The sequence below is a fragment of the Vidua macroura genome, chromosome 13 (genome assembly GCF_024509145.1).
Source record: "Vidua macroura isolate BioBank_ID:100142 chromosome 13, ASM2450914v1, whole genome shotgun sequence".
NCBI classification, from domain to species: domain Eukaryota; kingdom Metazoa; phylum Chordata; class Aves; order Passeriformes; family Viduidae; genus Vidua; species Vidua macroura.
In genome coordinates, this window is record NC_071583.1 from 11415916 (window position 1) to 11436433 (window position 20518).

A 20518-nucleotide genomic window follows, 5' to 3' on the forward strand; every position below is an offset into this window, starting at 1 on the left:
TGAATTCCAGACACTAAATTCCTAAAGTAATTTTTAAAAACAAACTGACAGGAAAGCTCTGAGCCAGCTAAGCTGCCAGAAAAATGACTGGCTTAAGTGCTACATTTTGTTGTGTTGTTTGAGCTGAGTTATCAGTTCCTTCATAGCTAAACAATTAACTTCTATTTACCAAAAACTGGGGACGTTTTTGAACAAGCAAGTGGATAGTCACTCACAGAGCTTTTAGTGGATTAAAAATTTTATGTGTGTATTTTGCTTCCAAAGTATATTATAATGGAAAGTCACTGGAAGGTGTTCGTTCTTGTGTTAGCTGGGTGAATGGGCCTCACTATGAGAATTAGCTATCTATCATATTATAAGATTTGTTGAGATTTAAGTGTCAATCTAATTTTCTACCCCTGGTATTTGCTTAAAGGTTACAAAAAAAAAAAAATCCAGCTAATAATTTAGAAGAACATGTAATGAAGAATAAAGTTTTTGTTCACTATTAGTGATCTTTTCTGTTTCTGGAGGGTTCTTCAGGCCCTTGCTTTGGGTGTAAGACCTGAAGTTTGGAAGGGGGTTGTCTCTGCCTCTGCTCTTCGAGTCAGTTTTTTGCATTCTTTTTTCTGGAGGTGATTTGTGCCCCAAGACAACCCTGAAAAAACTTGGGCCATGTGTAGGGGTTACAAAAAGCTATAGCAATCTCACTCATGTTATGCGTGCTTGTGACCTACACACTTAGCATGAGTTCAGCCTAGTGTCTCCAGTTAGACAGGAATATTTATGGAGTCAGGTGTGTCCCTTCATGCCATCCTTCTGCCTCTAGGAAACATCTGAGTTATGTCCCTGTGAGGGTGCAAGGAGTGACTTTTCTCCCAATTCCAATCCATGTTTCAAGGAGACATTTCACCCAAGGGCTTTTCTTGCTCTCTTGCTCAGGTTTTTGCATTCTTAGCCTCTGCCCGACTGCCCCACAGCTTTGCCATGTAGGCCCAGGCTCTGGGGAGCCACCTCTCTCTAGCAGCTCTATCACTATTCTTCCCAATTCAGGGAAAAAAGCAAATCAGGATGTCAATAGCCTGGAGGGGAGTGTCTATCAACCTTCTCTCAAAATCAGAGACCATACAGCATTAGCATGGGTACCTCACAGAGCTCTGGATTTGGAGGAGTTTATCTCTGGGATTTAACTTTGAAAAACCTTTATGCATGAAAGAACATGTCAGAGGACCCTGCACTGTGCTCACAATTCACAATTTCTGCTTGACTATACAGAGCTTGTGGGGGTTGAGGGTTCTGTACATTTGTGTTTGATGTGGTTTGATCTAGACTAGTAGAATCAGTAGCTTTTTTCCTGTCCAGATCTTAAATTGGCAGTTAAAAAATAAGCCTCTTCAGCAAGCTCTGCTTCCTGCTTTCTTTCCTCATTTCCTCAGGCTTGGAAGTTCCCATGCAAGCCCCTCTGAAGGGGCTGCTGTTAATTTAAGCACCATCTTGCTGTCTTACACCATAGAGATTCAGGGCTCAGTCTTAAAATCTATGCCTGCTCCAGTAAGCAACCCTCTTGCAACAGTCTGCAAGCCTGGTCTCATCATACATCTCAAAATCACAACTCCTTACAAGAACAGAGTTAGGAGGACATTTCAGAACTGCCATGTTCTGAAACCGTCCAGAAGGAGAAACGTGGCTAAGTTTTCCAAGCACCTCAGAAAGTGCAGACATCATAAATCAGCAGAGCAGAGACAGAACCAGTTAGTACAAATATATTTCATAACAAAAGGTTCAACAGGATCCAGCTAGAGCCAGCACAAAACAATGTGGAGAAATAGTTTAAGCTGATTTATTGTAGTTTTTCAAAAAGCAAGCTGTCACTGAAAATAACTCATGAGTGGTCTAATACAGGGAGAAGAGAGGAAGGAAATTTCAGGTGGGGGTGGGAGAGAAAGAATTATTGGGTCCTTGCAACTGCATAGCTCTGGGTAAATCTCTGCAATGTTAACATTTAAGATCAGCTGTATTTATTTTCAAGGAGACTTTGCAGTAATATTTTAGGGGACATGAAGCTGAGATCAGAGGTGAAATGCCTGGTGTGTAGCTTAAAATTCACGGGTTGGATCTTCCCACCCTTTTCTTGGATAAAACTGAGGGGAAGGGATTCTAGGGTTACATGGACTGCCCTGGGGAGACACTCCTCCACTTTGATATCAGAGATGGGAGATGGCTTGGCAGAACTGGCTGCCAGAGCTGCTGCTCTGAACCTGCAAGACAGACAAGATCCTTGGAGACTTGGGCAATCCAGGATTGGATCTGAGCTTTCCTGTGGCTGCCGCCCTTCTACAGAGCACAGGAAGCCTTGAAGGAAGGATTATGACTTCTGCTTCCAACAAGAAAAGGGGTAGGCATTGCCACACACACAGGACCAAGGAAGGGATGATGTGGAGGGACAGAACTGCCCCAGGACCTGACTGGGAGGAATGCTGGAACTGGACATCCCAGTCCTGTGCTTTGCTCTGCTTCAGCCCTTGCTCAGTACAAGGGTTACAAGGGAGATAAAATGGAGGTCATATCTCCCAAGGAGAGATACAGGGATAGATGCACAAAGTAGTCAGTGTCTGCCTAAAAAAACAGTGCAAAACATTGCTTAAATAGAAGATATCAGCTGCAAAATTCAAGTCAACCTGAAATCACCCCCAAATTTTTTAGATTAGCTTTAGGGTGTGGAGGGAGAATATGGCAAGAAACAAGAGTTTCTGGCACAGATCCCCTTGGAAATCAGGAAAAATAAAGTACTTCTGTTAGTTAGTTTTATTAAAAATTCATTTTGACTTGGAAGCACAGCCACTGCAGATGAGTGATGGCTGCAGGGCCACCACTCTCAATGGAGCACAAACAGACAGGGAGTAAGAGCAAGAACAGTTTTCACAGACTCTCCCTCCTCTTCACTTGCACTGAATGTTTAATGATTTCCAAAGGGACAAAAATGACTGTTTAGGCAGTCGTGTAGCAGTTTTTTCCTGAAATCAAAATGCAGACACTGCCTAGTGAGCCAAAGCCTTGGAAACAGAAAGGCCTGTGTAGTGAGATGGACTGTCCTTTCCAAGCATGAGAAAGCTGCAGTTGAAGGGCAAGAAGCTTCTTCTGCACTGTCACTATCACTGAAACTCAGCATTACTCACTAGTTCAGTACTACACCTGCTCTCTGAACAAAAATAGGGTTTTTTATATAAAAGTATGTCTCTGTTTCAAAGTAGCTGTGCAAAATCAGTTCCTTTTTACAGTCCCTTGAAGTCTTGGCATATTCAGAGCATTGGAACCTGTTCCAGTGACAGGTCATTATTGCTGCTGTAAGTTCATAGCCTGAAATCCAACTTCCCTTCCCTAAAAGAAGGGAAGCTTCCCAGAAAGGAACAAGGTGTATTTCATTAAGCCATGCAAGAATGCTCCTTACATGGCATCCCAGCCACATTTTTACAATTTAATCTCACTTTTTGGCATAGCACAGAAGATGGAAATAGACAGCAGAATTCAGTTATTGAGGTGAGGAGTTTTAGATACGCTTCTGTAGCTTCCAAATGATGGAAATTATTTTATTTAGTAACGCCATCCCCCTGGTTAGATCCACACAAGTACATGGTAATGTTTAAGTCCTTAGGAACATGCTGCTTGCTTAGTTATTTTCAAATAACTAAGGGCTTGTGGTTTGGGACAAATAAGTGCTCCAGAGAGTACCACATCTAAATGTTAAGTGGCACCTGCTGAAGTTCTGTAACACAAGTCTGCAGGCTTCTTCTGACCTCAATTTTTTTGCAAGGTATTTTTCATGCAGGACATCACTCATAGTCTGAACCCAGGTGCACCAGAGGTGCTTCACAGTGAATTCCCCCCCCATATCAATGGTTCTTGAAAATGGGCTTTTCCATGGCTCAGACTGTAGCCATGACTGATACCTCCAGTCTCAAGCTGCTATTTCAGGGAGTGGATGGTACAGACAACTCATGACCAGCAGTACTGAAAAAGTTGTTTCAGGAAGAATTCAGCTCAGCACCCCAGCACCTGTGAAGGGAAGAGGCTGAGAAGCACACACCTGACACAAGTGGGTCAGAATGTTTCTGAGCTATTCCTGCATGACTGAAGTACTTTGATCAGGCATTTGGGGCTTATGTGGGCAAACCTTCACTAGCTTGGAATCATAGAATGGTTTGGGTTGAAAGGGACCTTAAAGATCACCGAGTTCCAACCCTCCTGTCATGGTCAGGGACACCTTCCAGGAAAAGAGCTGTGAATAAAGAAGGAGCAAGAAAGGAGATGACACTTTACATGTTCTGTGAAGTCAAGGTACTATGCTATTATAACTTTTTAATAAAGTTGCACTGACAGTGCAATTCCTAGTTGTATGGCAATGGTTTAAAGAAAGACTTCAATTCCCTGAAATACTTAGACCCAGTAATACTGTTTGTGGCCAGGCAATTCCACTCCTAATGTGGAACTCCTGATTACTTCCTGCACTGAGTCAATTGCCCATCCTCACTTTTACCTTCCTGATCCAATTTTGTCAGCAGTCCTCTGTGTTGGCAGAGATCTTAATTGGTTTTCCTTAACTAACTGACAAACTCGTTGTAAGTTCAGATGTCAGAGGTAGCATGGGTCTCTAAATTGCCAAGGTTTTCCACATGATTTTCCAAAATCTAGGATGGAATTATCCCATAAACCTAGAGACAGAAACTCAAGGATTTATTTCTTAATCATAACGGGCTTATGTATATTTTAACATATTTTGATATTAAACACATTAATTTCCAATGAAATCTTGGCACATCCCAGTGCTGCACTTCAGCCTTGCCCAGCTATGAGAGGAATCTTTGCAGCAAGAGGTTTTACAGGCTCTGTCAAAATCAATATCAGCAGCTACTCCTCTGGGAAATTAGGAATGTCACAGGCAAAGCATTTGCCAAGGCTTTCAGCATGTTCCAATTAATTTACTATTCCATGTTTGCTGTAGACCTGAGGTAGGAAGAAAAGTTGAATGCAGCAGTTAAACATGAGACATGGAATGCTGCTAAAACAATGATCACTGCAACAGGAGCTTTAAAGGCTGAAATATTTATTAATGTTTTGGACCAAAGTGAATTTTAGTCACCGGTGAGGTGCAATGGTTTGCCTACAGATGACTTAAGAGTTGGATACAGATTTCAGCCTATGGTTGCCAAATCAATATGTGTTATTTCTTGGCTGCACTGAGCTAATCTGGGTGTCCAAAGGCTTTAGGTACTGCAGGCTTGGTTCCTAAAATGTTCTTTCATTTCTAACACCAAGGCAGCTTCAACTCTCACAGTGAGGGCTGCCATGCTAACACAAATAAGGAACCTACCTGCCATGAGTTTTAATCACTGCCTTGTTGATTTGCTCTCAAAAAGGGCTGGATGTAATAGTTTTAAGCTCCAAAATGTGAATGGGGACCTGTCCAACTTAAGGTGCAACTACTAGAATAAAGATGGGTGGTAACAATAAAAAAAAAAAAGAGTATTTAGTTAGATGAGTCCTTGGGTGCAATCATTTTAGATACAGGCAAAGAAAGCCAAAGGCATGTGGGATGTCTTTTCTGCAGAAAAGCTTAAAATAGAAAAGGAAATCAATACTCATTTACAGTATCTGGCACTCACTGAACCAAAACATACATGTACACCTACAGCTGAGCAGAAATAACAACATTTATTTAAACCACAAGCTGTTATTCTGCTGCAGGAATGCTGTGTTTCATGTGGAACACTTCATCAGAGACTGTACCACGTATTTCTGACCATTTAAAAAAAGCCTCAACAATATCCAGAGCAAATACTTTCAATACCACTCTTATTAACCCCAGCAGCCAGGCCAGCTTCTACTGCTTCAATTCCTGGCAAAGAAAGAGTGAGAGCTGGTGTGGAGGAGAATGTGCCCAGCAGGAAGCAAACCTCTGATGGGCAGAACCCTTAAAAAATGCTTCAAAACAGAAATGTGAACCTGTGTGTAAGAATGAGGCAATGTTTCCACTATGCAAAATTACAGGCTTCAAAGGAAGGAATAGAGTTTAACAAATCAGCATTCCCCAAACACCGAAAGTGAAATGAAATGTAAACAAAGTGAATCTGCTGATTGCTTGTTTTTTTCCATTCCCCAGCTCTGAGAAATGTGACCAGTAAATAAACAGGATAAATAATAACAGCAGCTGGCTTTTGTACAACACTCCTCGTACAGAAAACCCAAAATGCTTTACAAATGGTGCAACCAGGCCGCTTGCAGAGGTCACACAAGGCAGAGATGAGTGGCACCTCAAGAGATTCTCTTTACCCCACCCCAAGCAAGGATCAACCCTTCTTCCCACTGCCACATAAACAGAAGCACAGAGGTAAAAAGCCTTTCCTGTGGCAACAGAGCATGCCAGAGGCAAGGATGGACATACAGCATGAGTAGAAACCTGACTCTAAAGCAGGCAGCAGGAGCTCAGCAGCAGAGTTAAAGTATCACCATGGGTTCCCTGTGCTATATGGAAGGGGCCACAGTGAAACTGGAAAGAACAAAGTCAATAAAAAAAATCTTTCAGTCCTAATGAATTTGTGGGTATCTAATAATCACATGCTCTGTGCATTTTCAGGACAACCTGGGCTGAATTGCTCTACATCCCTTGTTTGGAGAGGATGACTGAATGCTGATTGCTTGAATGTCTTTTTAATAACATGAGATTATGAATGCTGCTCAGAATACAGATATTAATTCTCCAAATATTGTAGACTAGCTCTCACATAAAATTGAAAAAATGAAGAAAAAGTTTAACCATTAAAGTCAGCTAGATGTTATCTTACAGAAATTTAATTACTTACTGCTTCCTTGTCACTCCTAATGCCTTTCACCCAGCAAATTAAACCATTGCAGATTTCTGAAATTGACAGTTGAATTTGAAAGCCCACTGAGATAGTTTTGAAAATAAAAGTTAAAAGTATGTTGAAAAATCATAAAAATAAGCTCATCTTGTCTGTTGGTGAACCAACTAACCTGCTGATATCTACAGCAAATTAAACCAAATTCTGTTCTTAAAAAAGACCAATGATTTAGGTCTTATTTCCTCACTCTGCAAGCTTCAAGCTTGAGCAAGGAAGAAAGAAAACATACAGAGCAAGACATTTATCACAGGTCAGACAGATGTCTGAGAAAGATCAGGAATCTTTCTTGTATACCAAATCTATAGCAGTTTGTACATTTTCTCCTTACCTACCTGTACACAACACCAGAGCAAACAATTACTACCCTGTTACTGCTGAATGTTTGGCTTTATCCCAGTTGTCAATATTTTGTTCCCCTTTTTAACCTGTTCTTTCTTTTCAATGATTGCCACTGAGACAATTGTAGCAGAGCAGCAGAGAACAACTAATTAATTGCTTAGGAGATTTTATTTTAAATCTCTCTTCAAACATCAAGCATCCTTCAACCACCAGCTGCTCAAGGAATAACTTACTTTCTCTGGCAACTTTCATCTAGACACTCCAGCCCCAATTTGTGTCACTTGACTGGATGACTACACGCAGTTGTAGACAAGGAAACAAAAGTATGGATAAATTGTAAATATGATTCTGTAAATCACTGGTCATTGTGTCTAATGGCTGTCTTTACCATGTTTTGCCTGTTCTCTGCTCCTCATTGCCTCCTGTTTTCTGTTCTTTTTTTAAACTAAATTCTCTAGGTTTTGCAAGTTGCCTTTGCCACCACTCAGTATGGGAGGATTTAGAGGCTTCCATCAAGTGAGTGCCTGCCAAACAGAAATAAAGATAGTTCCTGGCTGGAGAGCCAGTGTCTGACACAGAAGGGGGGACTCCTTCATGCCAGTGGAAGTACTCCTGAAGTTTGGCATTACTCAAGGTTCTGGGACGTTGAAAACTGCTACAAAAAGAGTGAATCCCTTCAGACACAAACATACTGCATCTGCCTAAGAGGAACAAACACATTCCCAAGCAGAGAAAGACCAAGACCAAGATCTATCCCCTCTTCTGCTGTTGGGGATATCCCATAGGAGCATGCCTGGAGGCAGGTAAATCTGACTGCAGTGCTGTGGCCACCAGGACAGCTTCCACCAGCTGTTCCCTCCCTGGCTCCAAGGCCACACCTTGGTACCACTGTCTGGGCAGTGAGTCTGGTCAGCTTGGGGTGCCTTCCTCCCACCACCCAGTGACTCCCCCAAGTCTGGTTGCTTTAGAAGATGTTTGTGGTTGGGACTAGTCCAAGGCTGGTGCTTGGGATTGCTGCACCAGTATTTTTCTTTCAGTTAACATAAGTGAAACTGTATTGGTCTGCAAGAGGAAACCCTAGAGGAGATATAATTTTAATGATGTCTAAAAACTTTACTTATCCTGATGTTTGCTCATTTCCTTCTTTCCTGTTATGGATAATAAGTCATACTGACACAGCGTCAGAATGTCTGTGCTGTACAGGGATGGCTGGTGTAGTTAAGGATATAACTGGCGTGGGATGAACTAAGGGACCTGCCTAAGCATATCTTTAGGATCTCATTGGCAAGATGCAACACTACCTCCTTGGATACCTGGAATAATCAGCCATTTGCTGTCAGGGTTGTGTCACACCTCTTGCATAAGGGACAATAGGAGGTTTCAAACACTGGTGGCTTCCATTCAAGTGGGAACACATTAGGGCATGACACGCCTGAACCTAGGGAAGGCAGCTCAGCCAAATATGTCTGCAGGGACAGCTCTTACAACAATGCAATTTCCCTAGAAGAACAAAGAGGTCAGATGTTCACCCTGACTTTAAAAAGGACAAAGTCACAGCAGTCTGAAGGGAACTCGCAAGGCCAACTCCTCTGCTACAGACATCTAGAAAAAAAACAGCTTCTTCCAGCCAGAACAGCTGTACAGCCAGTTCTTGTAGATGTATTCACAGTGATCCAAAGGAGCTGCTGTGTGTTCCCAAGGGATGTTCCAAGATTGCTAGAGAAATTGAAGCAAGGAACTGTGTGCAGCTCTTTTATTATTTTCACTAAACCCATATATTCCTTATAGCAGTGAAGTAAAGTGCTCTTGCATCTGGAACCCAGGTATGATCACTGGGTTGTCTGCTTCAGCTATTGTGTCACTACCAACAGATAGCTGGTTCAGAGCATTTCCAGTTTGATGAGATGAAGAAGAGGTCAATGGAGGGTCTGCCCAGGATAAAGATCTCTAAATGCTGAGTGGCCAACTTGGGCATCCATCAGAGTCATGGCACAAAGCCAGTACTGACCATCACACTTGTATTCCAATTAAAAGCAAATGAACTGTTTCTTTTACAGATGCCAGGTTTGCTTATCCTTCAGTCTCCGGCAGAATAAGGAGCAGAAAAAATTATCTTTACATCACTATCTTTAGACCATTTTTCTTCTTTTCTCCTATTTCTACCTCTGCTTCTTATATTCACTATACTGGACAGCATTGTTTTGAATTCATCAGGTGGCCCACAGAACTAAGACTGATTTTGCTTTTTTTGCTGCTTTCAGGATCAGGATCAAATATTACTGCTTTGAGACTCACAACAGGGAACTCCAGAAGTCACCTTGTTCCCATTGACTGATGTCACAAAGTTGTACACCTGTGCTCAGAAGCAGATCCTAACAGGGCAATGAGCAAAAGGGACAGTTTAATTACAATTATTATTCCACTTGCTATTCACCTTTTCCCTTAGCTTCTGTGGAATACAAGGCAGATTTGCTTGTGTTGGACATTCCTGTGGAGATTGAAAAAAAATTATGATACTGAGGAAGCCTGTTGGAATTATCTGCAGTGAAAACCAAAGCTGCTCCCCTGTCTGTCAGAGTCCCTCTCACACAAAGCTGGTTTGCTAATTTGCCCATCCTCTGGAACCACATAAGGAATCATAAAAGCATGCCCCCATTCACAGTGAATAAGACAGTCACGTGGAGCAAAGATAACAGAGGCATTAAAGGAACACATACACAGCTGATGAGAAGAAGGGATGCTTTAGAAACTCAGGCAGTAGCAATACAGCAAGCAAAGCCTGGAATGTTGATTTGACAATGATCATTGTCATTTCCCTTTGCAGTGTGTGCAATGGGATCAGAAAAACAGAGGGAGCTGAATTCGTCCTACAGCAAACTGTGCTGACATAAGTCACTTTGCATCCTACAGATTTGGCTTTAATTTCGAGTTGACCTCATTAGTACAAACAAAGTGTTCTTCAAGAATGATGCTGAATTAGAAACTGCTTTGAGTATTTCTAGAGACTAACACAATACACTATAATTAAAGACATTATAGTCAGCGACTTGATTTCCTTTGCTTTGACTTCACTTTGCCTTATTTATTTATTTATTCACTTTGGAAAGGTCTGAAAGTCAAATTCAATTTTGTCATTTGCTCATGCTGGGAGCTGCACTGTTCTTCTGGAAATGGCATGGAAGTGCTGGTAATGAGATGCCAAAACCATCAAGCAATATTTACAATTTAAGGGCCAGTTAAAATATAAAAGCAGTTTGTATTTCTGCACCACAGGCACATCTGCAAAATCTTTGGGGAACAGAGAAATCTGTTTTCTCCTTATTGGCTTGGCCTTTCATTACTAACAAGTCAAAAAGAATGGCAGGTGTTCTTCAAAGAGTAAAAGAAATGTAAAAAGTAAATAGAGAAGTGGGTGCCTTTTGTTTGTTCAATTTTGTATTTTTAAACACGTCTCAGGTGTAGAACTGAAAGAACCCTTAGAAAGGCACTGTTTACTCAGACAATTGCAACTCTGTTTACTTAAACTGTGGTAACGATGTCTGAAGTTGAGCCAACCCATTCCAGTGTAAGTGAACAATGGCCCAGGAATGCCTCTGTGACCCACAGGCAGAGAACCACAGTGGATCCTGGCAACCCTCTAAAAGTCCACCTAGAGACCACTCTGTGAGAGACACTCAAGCACCATGCTAACTAGCCAGGTAATGGTTTCTCTTTGGTGATGAGGAAGCTCACATTCATAGATGTCTGGAAATCACATTTTCAAGTATATCCTCTAGCTTCAAGTGTCTCAAGTGTCCAGCTTAAAGTGGATCTACCAGATGGATCTACCAGGAGAGACTCGGGCATCACTCTGTCTGAAGTCAGTGGCAGCTGCAGCTATGAGCACCTTTGAAATAATTACTCTGAGTCAATAAATCTCACAGGATTTACTTGAGGTCAAGAAGAGGGGCTAAAAGTGCCCCAGAAAAAAACTCTTTGTGCTTATCTAGGTAGTGACAAGAATGGAGGAAGCATCTAGGAAAGGCTACGGGGATACAGACCACAGAGGAAGAAGGTCACCTCTGAAGTTCCCCAGGCCCTTTAGGGGCCTCAAAGGAAATGTCTCGACTTCTCCTCCCAACTTTCCTTCCTCTTCCTCATCAGCATCTATTCTTAGCAGCTTTGTCTGAGAGCTGGGAATAGAACTTGGTTTCTTAGTTCCTCACCTCTTGTTACCTCATATTTTGTCTCAGAGTGCTCAGGGTGGTGACAGAGGTTTAAGCCTTGCATGGAGCTGTTTATGTTTACACAGTGACTGCTTTCCCACTAAGTAGGGTTTCTTTGGCTACTGGGACATGCTATAGGCATGAGATCAGTCCTGTTTGGTTCTAATGATTTAATTCCGACAAACATTACAAAGTCCTGAAAGTGCCATGCCTTGCCCAGATGCTAAGTGTTGCATTCAGCAGTGAGCACTTGGTGCCAGAGTTACCCATTTTCATCGTTCACAAGTTCTGTTGTTGGCACAAAACATGAAAACGACTCCAGAACACACTGCTTTTTCTTCCCTGCTGCATTCAGCAGGACCGCTTAATTACACTTTAAGATGGAACTGGCTCAAAAGTTGGGCAGCCTGCAGGGCTGCTGGCCAGGGAAGCTGCACCTGCACTGCTGCCAGCAGGCAGCCAGAGAAGACGACACCCAGACCCCAGCTCTGCTCTTGGGAGTGACTTCCCACGCCAAAAACAAGTGGAAAACACTGTCTTTCTTCTTCCTTAGTCCCATTACTCCTTACTCCATCTACCCCATCTAATCATTATGACATTTGAGTGCCTTTGTGTGTCAGCTTCCTGTGAAGTAATCACCTAAATCCCTCTCTGAAACAAAGCAGACCCTGCTGAGGAACTCACAATAGGTGCCTTTCACTGGCAGGACAACCTTGGCCTCAGTGGCACTTATAACAAAGCTTCCATATGTGCACCAGTATGGGCTGATCAGTCAGATCAACACCACACAGGATCAGAGCCTGGGTATTTGTGAGCATGAAGCAATAATACCTCACAAAATTTCTCCATCTTCCTGAAAAAAATAGTTTCTGGTGGTTTTTTTTTTTGTTTGTTTGTTTGTTTTTTTTTTTTTTTCTTAAATATGCTATAGCACATTAATCTGCCACAGACTTTTATCCACATTTATGAGTCTGTTTAAGGAGATAAAAAAGAAGCACCAGCTCCGAGGGGTGATGTCTGTCAGCCATCCCCACTTTCAGAGACTGCCTGGCCATTGTCTGCTCTTCAAGCCCAGGCTAGGGCTACCTTTTAATATTTCCTTTGGCAGACATCCTGGGTTACCCCCCTCCCTGGGGGAGGGATCAAGGGCAATAAGTTCTATTCTAATAGAAGACAAGTCAATGATAATCTTTGGGCATCTGCAGTGAAGAGGTATTTCTACAGCTCTAGCTGGGATTAGGCACATAATGGATCAATGAAAGATCCCACCGTCTGACGGTTATAGCATCATTCATTAGTGTTAAGATTTGAACCTGAATCAACAATTGAGTTAGAAGATTGAAAGAATTGCTTTCAGTATTTGAAATAAATTGTAACAGGCCTGTAAAAGTCCCCTGAGGTGTCTCTCTTTCTCTGCCTATACATATATAGAGAGAGATCCATTTTGCTGAATGCTTAAAATTAGATGAAAGTTGCTGAGCTTCTACATAGGAAGAAGAAAAAGCTGAGCTTCTTATGTAAAGTGAAAGGGGGCAAAATAATGTATTTTTGGTTTGCCTATCAAAGCACTTCAAGAGCAGTCTTGATCACAGGATCCAGGCACTGACTTGTTACTCAGTCTCTTACCATCTCTCATATATAACAATTCATGAAGAGCTAATAATAAACAATACACCCCCTCCTTATACACAAACATGCAAACACACACACAGGAGCTCCTTGTAAATGAGCAACACTGATCCCATCCACTTTTTCTTGTCACAAAACTAGGACAAGTTCATTTTTAATTAACTGCTTGGTGCAGAGACCACTAAAAAAAATTAACTACCCAGAGGACTTAGACACCAAGTTTTCACTCTCAGCTCCTTATCATTTCTGGAACAAAGACCCATCCACCCACTACTAATTTGGTAAGAAATTAAATGTGATAAAAAAGCAGTTCCACAACTGGGTGATGAATGTTACGGGTAGTTAATGATTAATTACCATTATAATACAAAACAGCCTGGTTTCACTGTAGAGCCTTGATTTCATAGCATTATTTTTCCATAAAGGCAATCTTCAGGTTGGTGCAAAGACTATGTAATGCATCAGTGCCAGAAACCTTCCTCCTTGTTTCTGAAAGGCAGTGAGTAGAAGCAACTATAAAATGCTCTGTAGACCAGGAGATCATGAAGCAGACCTCTGTCCTGCAGCCCAGCCTGGGCAGTGGAGCTATGGTGAGGTGGCTGCACTGTCCTGCCCTCTGAGGTCAGTGTATTTTGGTGCTTGCCCACCCTCTCTAATACCTGAGTGCTAACCCAGCCCTATGTTATTCCCATTGTCCCTTAGTTTTGTAGGCATAAACCCCAAGGCCATCTAACTTGGACCCGTATCCCTCCCTCAGAGCAGTTGCCAGGCTGGTTTGGGCAGAGGATGTTGTCTAACCTGTTGGGTCGCCAGGATAAACTTTAACTCCCTACTACAGATTGAACAACTTGTTCCTGTGACTGCTTTCTAGCTATATAAAACCAACACAGCTCTTCCTGTTGGCTTGCAGAAAAAGAAAACAATTAAGCAATATCCAGATTTTTATGAAGTAGATACCTACATAACTAGTGGCAGCACAAATACATGCCAAGCCAGCAGATACTGGAAGAAAAAAGATCATAACTATGGGAGCCACATGAGATCATAATTAGCACAGAAAGCTATTAAAGAGATTAAAGCTATTAAAGAGATTATTTAAATTATGACAAAAATATTAGAAAAAATTCTCTATCACGTTCTTTGTCTGTGTTTATCACACAAGTCAGTTTTGAAATTGCAATTGCCAGTGAGAAAGCTCCCTGAATCATTTACTAAGTATAAATAATTTAAAACCAGTCAAAAAGCAATGCCGTCAAACATTCTGCCTGTTGCCCCACTATTACTATTGAAACTGAACTCAGATGCTGATGTTAAGTTTGTTGACACTGAGAAAATCAGGAGTGAACATTCCAAAGCCTGTATGCATGTCCTCCCTGACTGCCTGTGCTATTAGTTTGGGGATAGCTGTTTACTGCTGATAGGCATCAGCAACCTGCCAGAGCCACTTGGTAGAATATTGAGCTGCCAACCAAGCCAGCTGTGCATGGAATGACAGTAGTTCCACTTTTCTATCTGCAAGGCTGCCTCGAGCAAGTTAAGGTTTGGAGAATGCAATTTTTACAGCAGGGACTTTCTCAGTTGAGAGAAAGCTCTCTTAGGGGCTCTATAAAGCTCCATGTACACGACCCTGTAAATAGCTATAAATAATAATTGCATTAACAGAGTCATATCTAGTGATAGTAGAAAGGACATTTGCTTGAAAGTGCTCACCTGGGAGATGCTGCTGGCTTCCAATACCTGCAGAAGAGATACTGCCCATCAGCATTGATGATATGGGGCAGATCCTTGTATGGGATGTTTTGAGGACTCAGCTTCGGGGAACTTTCCTCTGGCATTCTGGAAGAATGACCTGCAAAGTGTTAGAAGAAACAAGGCATACTTTAAAACAGGTGAAAACAAGATAAAAGCTGATAGGCTTGGCAGCCACAGACACTCAAGAAAGTCAATCAGTAAGGCAAGTACCACTGATGGGAGGCTGCTCCCAAAACAACAGCCATAGAGCCCCCAAAATCTCTGCTTTAAAAGAGAAATTTAGCAAATGTTTTTGTTCAGAAAAGGCTCACATTTAGAGGTAGAGCATTGGGGGAGGGAGAGAGCAAGAAGAAGGGAAGAGCAATCCACCATCAGTCTTCATTTACAGCTTTCTATTCCACACTTCTCCCATCTGAGTTTATTTTGCATCATTTTGTGAAGCAGATCCTAAAGAGAGTATTTTAACTGCAATCAAGAGCAAATTATGCAGCAATCGCTACAGATATGAAAAGACAGCTGCATAAAAGATTTATCTCTGGTGGAACATCTCCAAAGAACAGTGGAGGGTACACAGCAGAGGTATCTGCCACCGTGTCATCATTAAGATCTTCTCTGACATCTCAGACAGGAAGGTGGCGGCGGCGGCGGGGAGCGAAACATTTCCAAGAGAATTTGCCACAAACCTGTTCTCATCCTGTTCAAGGGTTTGCATTCTAGTGAGGAGCCGGCATCGCAAGTCAAACGCAAGCAGATGAGGCTTTTTGCATCTCGCTGCGGAGCCGCGTTCACAGCCCGGCAGCCCCGCGGTTCCCGGCGGGCGCTCGGTGGGTCCCTCCCGGCGCTGCGCGGGGCTCGCCCCGGCTCCTCTGCCCGGCTCGCTCGCTCTTTGAGGAAAGTCGCTTGGGTAATTCACCACTTCTCGTTCATCACTTTTTTTTTTTTTTTTTCCTCAAACAAATTGCGTGTGCGGGCTGAAGTGGCGGTGGTGGGAGGGGAGGCTGGGAAGGGTTGGGGAGAGGAGGGCTGGCGGGTGGGAAAGCTGCAGTCCACTTTCCAGAAGCTGCTGCACGTACATCAAAGGCACCTTGAACACATGCAGCTGGAGCAGCTCACAAAGTTCCTGCCGCGGCAGGTTGTTTGCAACTTTACTTCCTTCCTGCCACTTACAGTTCGGAGGCCGCGGCGACGGGGGGGAGGCGAGGGAGGGGGAGACCTTTCCTCAAAGCGATCCCCGCTGCGAAGCCATCTCTCGTGTAAGCGCAACTTCCCCAGCCCCGCGCTGCCAGGCGAGGAGCGGGAGGGAGGGGAGGAGGAGGAGGAGGAGGAGGAGGAGAGGGAGGAGGGAGGATCCAAGCACGGACGCGATGCCAGGTCGCCAGCCTCGCACACACATCCTCCTGCCGCGACCGGGTGCGGCGGCCCCGCGTTCGCCGGCGGAGCCGAAGCGCGGTGGCTCCACCGCACGGTGCGCACGGGCTGCTCCCGGAGGCAGGGAAACAGCGGCGGAAGGGCGGCGGGTGGGTGGGTGGATGGATGGAGGATGTATGGATGCGCGGATGCGTGGATGGATGAAAGGATGGATGGAGGGGCGGGCGGTGCTGCCGCACCCTCGGCTGGGCTGGGCCGGGCTGGGCGGGCAGCGGGGGAGCCCCGCGGTGCCCCCGGGCCGCCCGGCCGTGGGGAGGGCCGAGGCACGGCCGCCCCCTTCCCCGGTGCCCTCCCGCGGGGGCTCCGCACCGGCTCCGCCGCCGCCCCGCTGGGCTGATGCGGCCGCCGCGGCGGGGGGAGCGGCCGCAGCCCCCGGCACCGGGATCTGGGCACAGGGGCGGCCGCTCAGCTGCTGCGGGCTGGGCGACAGCGAAGACACCCCGGGGGCGGCTGCTCGCGCAGAATTTCGGAGAGAGGACATCGTGGAGCCGTGCTGCCTCCTGGGCATCTCGGTCCGAACAGCTCCTTGGGATCCCAACACCAAACTTCGCTGTTTGCGTTTAATGTGCATCTCTTCAGGCTTTGAAGCCATACCGGGGAGATCACTCCGATACAAGTCTAGAGAAGTGCCCAAGCTTTGCAGCCTCATTCAGGGTAAAGGCCATTTATAAACACAGCATATGATTTATACTCAGATAAATCATTATATCACTATAGACTATATGCAATACATGTGCTGCTAACTCTGTAATCTGAGATCTATTTGGTGGTATATGATACTTGCTTATAAAAATTGTCACAGCAAGGTTCCCTGAAGTCAAAATAGCTCCCCAGCTTTAAGGGGAGCTATCCCAATACAGAATTTTGTCATTTAATACTGCTAAGTGGTTAGCATTGATTGAGCACAGATTCATGCGTTTTACATTTCATCAGCTCCTTTCATTTTTACATGCCTACATATGCTTAGAGGTCTCAAGCCTTTCTAAGAAGAGGCAGCTATTAACATTATTTTTGAAGTGAAGCAACATGTTCATCAAGTGTAAATCTGTGAACAAAAGTTGAGGAAAGGAAAGAAATACATGCTAACAGTAATAACAATAAATGCAAAGCCTCAGAGATGCACCATATAAAAATAAAAAGGAAATCAAAACCAGATTTTATTTTACTCATCTTTCAGTGTCGTTTATATTAAATGCCTGGGGGAGGGTGTTAGTTAGAAATGGCAAAAGCAAAATTACATGTTCCTCTAACTGCTGTTGTTTGGAAAAAAAATGCATGGTTGTTTATAATGAGTGAGATTTAGGTCAGATGGCTCTTAAGCAGAGCCCTGGGAGCTGTACCTGGAGCTGTACCATTTGCTAGGCCAGTTACTATCTAAGTATGAATGGGTGGAATTAAAGAGCTATCACAAGCCAGCTCCAGAGATGGTAGAAGCAAGGACATATATAATTATTTAAATGATACAGATCAGATAATAACTGGATTAAGAAGAAAAGAAAGAAGGAAAGAAGCCTCTTCCCCTGCTCAGGGTTTATCTGCCAGGAACACTTTACTGCTTCCCTACAGCCATCCATGAAATCTGATGCCAGGAACAGGCTCCTCTCCTGCTGTGGTGCTGGGAATATCTGAGTTCCCAAGGCCACAGAGGGGTGGAGGGAGTTGAGGAGAAAATCTCTTTTTAAACTTCTGGATAAAAATAGCATCTCAAGGAAAACAACCTTTGTTGGGACACAAGGGCGAGATCCTGACTTTGAGAGCCTGCCCTGGTCAGTCCAGATATATGATTCCCTTGATAGCCTGTTAACCTCGGTGTAGCTAAAATTGGAGACAGCATAACTGTGGTGCAGCCTGCCCTCACCACAGCACTGCAAAGAAGAACCAAGCAACAGCTCCTTCCCTTCTCACCAGCTTCCCTAAGACCCCAGGAATCTGAGGACATTTCTTCCCGTGGGTGATACACACCTCCCCATCTCAATGTTAACAACATGAAAATGAATGAGGAGCAACTGCTGACTTTTTGTCTTATTATTTTGCAGAGTTTAAGCTGTGAATGAGAAGCCACTGGAGAAAACTGGATTGTGTCTGGGGAATTCATGTACCCGATACCCAGACTATACACCAGGCTTCAGGAGAGCAATTACTGCATACTGGCTCCCTGTGAGAAAGCAAAGGGATGCCTGAGCATGCAGTATTTATGAGATTGTAACATCTTCTCTTGTCTTGGTAGAGTGAAATACATTTCAGAAATAGAGCTTAGGGTAAATCAACTTCTATTAAAAAACAGATTCACACTTGGTGAATCTTTACACTAACTCAGCAATTACTCAATCCTGGTAGGAAAGGATATTTGGTTTATTAAAGGCTGAGCCTTGCTTAATCAAGTGTCTCCACTGACCCCCAAGGTATGCACAGGAAGATAGAGAAAAGGGGTACACTTTCAGATGAACCAAATTTTAGGGAAAGGATCAATTGCTGGAATGACAGAGTAAATACATGTCATGAAATGATATCACAGCAAGAGGAGAGGAGAGGAGAGGAGAGGAGAGGAGAGGAGAGGAGAGGAGAGGAGAGGAGAGGAGAGGAGAGGAGAGGAGAGGAGAGGAGAGGAGAGGAGAGGAGAGGAGAGGAGAGGAGAGGAGAGGAGAGGAGAGGAGAGGAGAGGAGAGGAGAGGAGAGGAGAGGAGAGGAGAGGAGAGGAGAGGAGAGGAGAGGAGAGGAGAGGAGAGGAGAGGAGAGGAGAGGAGAGGAGAGGAGAGGAGCAGGCTGGTGTGTAGCTCTGATAGTAGGGTAAGGGAACAAGGAACAAGGACTTTCTTTGCAGTTAGGCTTTTGTTCCCAAAATGAATTTTTAATGGATCCTATCCTGTTGACATGCAAAGGCAAATAGACTGTATGAGATCCTTCTGCTCTTGTTGACAGGACCATGTTCCTAAATTTTAAAGCAGTGGTTTTGTTTGAGGAGTAGATTTGATAGGCTCTGTGTGCTATACCATTTGGGATTCTGCTCACCAGGACCACAAAGCGAACATTTGCTGACAAGAAGGAGGAAAAAAATATCAGAGGAGGAGGACAGAATAATAAAATATATCAGGAGTATGTGGTTATGGAAGAATCTGCTTCAAAACCAGAAAAATGCTGGAAGTTACAGTAGTCAGGGAGCAGCTGGAGAGAGCAACAGACAGAACAAGCAATAGAACACGTGGGAAATGATGGGAAATGAAGCATGAAGAGGAAGAATCGAAATCAAGTGAAAATCAAATAAGCCAATGCCACTAAAGCTGTCAGTTTAGAGTAATTAATTTGGATTTACCCTTCTCTTTGGCTGTTTTTTTAAATTATTATTATTAATCCTTAGACAGAGTCCAGTCATTCACCTTTACTTATTTCTATAATCTGCCTTTGCTTTTCTGTTGGTATTCCTGAATAAGACATGTATGGGGATGAGGCATGAGTGGGGGCTGGGATGAACTGTTCTCACTTGCCTGTAAAATATCTATTTTAATGTCTTACATCCAAAAAAGAAGCTTGGTGTCAGGCAAACCAGACTGAAGAAGAAAATACTAGAGGAAAATATTGTATTGACCAGGTTAATCTTAACAATGTCAGGAGGAATTATAAGTAGCTCAATATTGTTCTGCAAAATTCTACAGCCTCATGGACCTCCTCACAAATTGGTGTGAAATGGAGAAAGGTTGAAGGGTAAGCACAGGGAATACATGAGTACCACAGAAATTGTTTGCAGGCTTCCACTGATGTGTTGCCCCCCAGTAATCTCACTTTCCCCAGTCAGTAGGAATAAAATTATTAGTTTAAGCTACAAGTGGTTTAATACCCCTAGATGAAAACTACAGTCAAAGTAATTTTACCATGTAAATAAATAGTGGTAAAAATAGTCCTAATTTTTTGTAGGTAATAAAAATTTGCAAATCATGCTGTCATGAAAAGTCACAAATCTGTGACTTGCAAACTGCAGCTGTATGAGTGGAGTGATTAGTATCTTGACTGTGCTCCTTATTTGACAGGGCAAAAAATACACACTTAAAAATACAGTAATTGAATATCAGTTTCAGCCTTTTAAACTGATGTATAGAAGATTACCTATCCTACATAGATGCTAATTTGAGAACTGGTTGTTTTTCATTATAGAAGCAATGCATACTTTGTTGGGTGGTTCAGTTGGATATTTGTTTGGGTTTTTTTTATTAAAAAACCCACAAGATTATTAATACCAAATTCTGAGACATTTTTAGTATGAAAAGGAAGGCATTT

At 43.3% G+C, this 20518-nt stretch overlaps 1 protein-coding gene and 2 long non-coding RNA genes across 6 annotated transcripts in view; 2 read left to right on the plus strand and 1 right to left on the minus strand.

The window, feature by feature from the left end:
• The window catches only part of MGLL (monoglyceride lipase), a 101647-nt gene that overhangs the window by 45645 nt on the left and 35484 nt on the right, over nt 1-20518 (minus strand). The window contains exons 1-2 of one of the 4 annotated variants that reach the window (XM_053989261.1): nt 15989-16284; nt 14780-14918 (exon numbers count right to left, since the gene is read on the minus strand). In XM_053989261.1, coding sequence (XP_053845236.1) covers nt 14780-14904 — 125 coding nt within the window. In that variant the 5' untranslated portion in view covers nt 14905-14918; nt 15989-16284. Of the gene's footprint in view, nt 1-14779; nt 14919-15132; nt 15480-15504; nt 16285-20518 lie in introns of those variants that run through there. The other 3 variants (XM_053989260.1, XM_053989259.1, XM_053989258.1) reach the window with 3 other exon arrangements.
• On the plus strand, nt 10862-11169 carry LOC128813856 (uncharacterized). Its single transcript, XR_008439198.1, has 2 exons — nt 10862-10933; nt 11012-11169. It is a non-coding gene; the product is annotated as an uncharacterized LOC128813856 (long non-coding RNA).
• Nucleotides 12098-14122, plus strand: LOC128813857 (uncharacterized). The gene is made up of 3 exons (XR_008439199.1): nt 12098-12312; nt 13495-13690; nt 13827-14122. It is a non-coding gene; the product is annotated as an uncharacterized LOC128813857 (long non-coding RNA).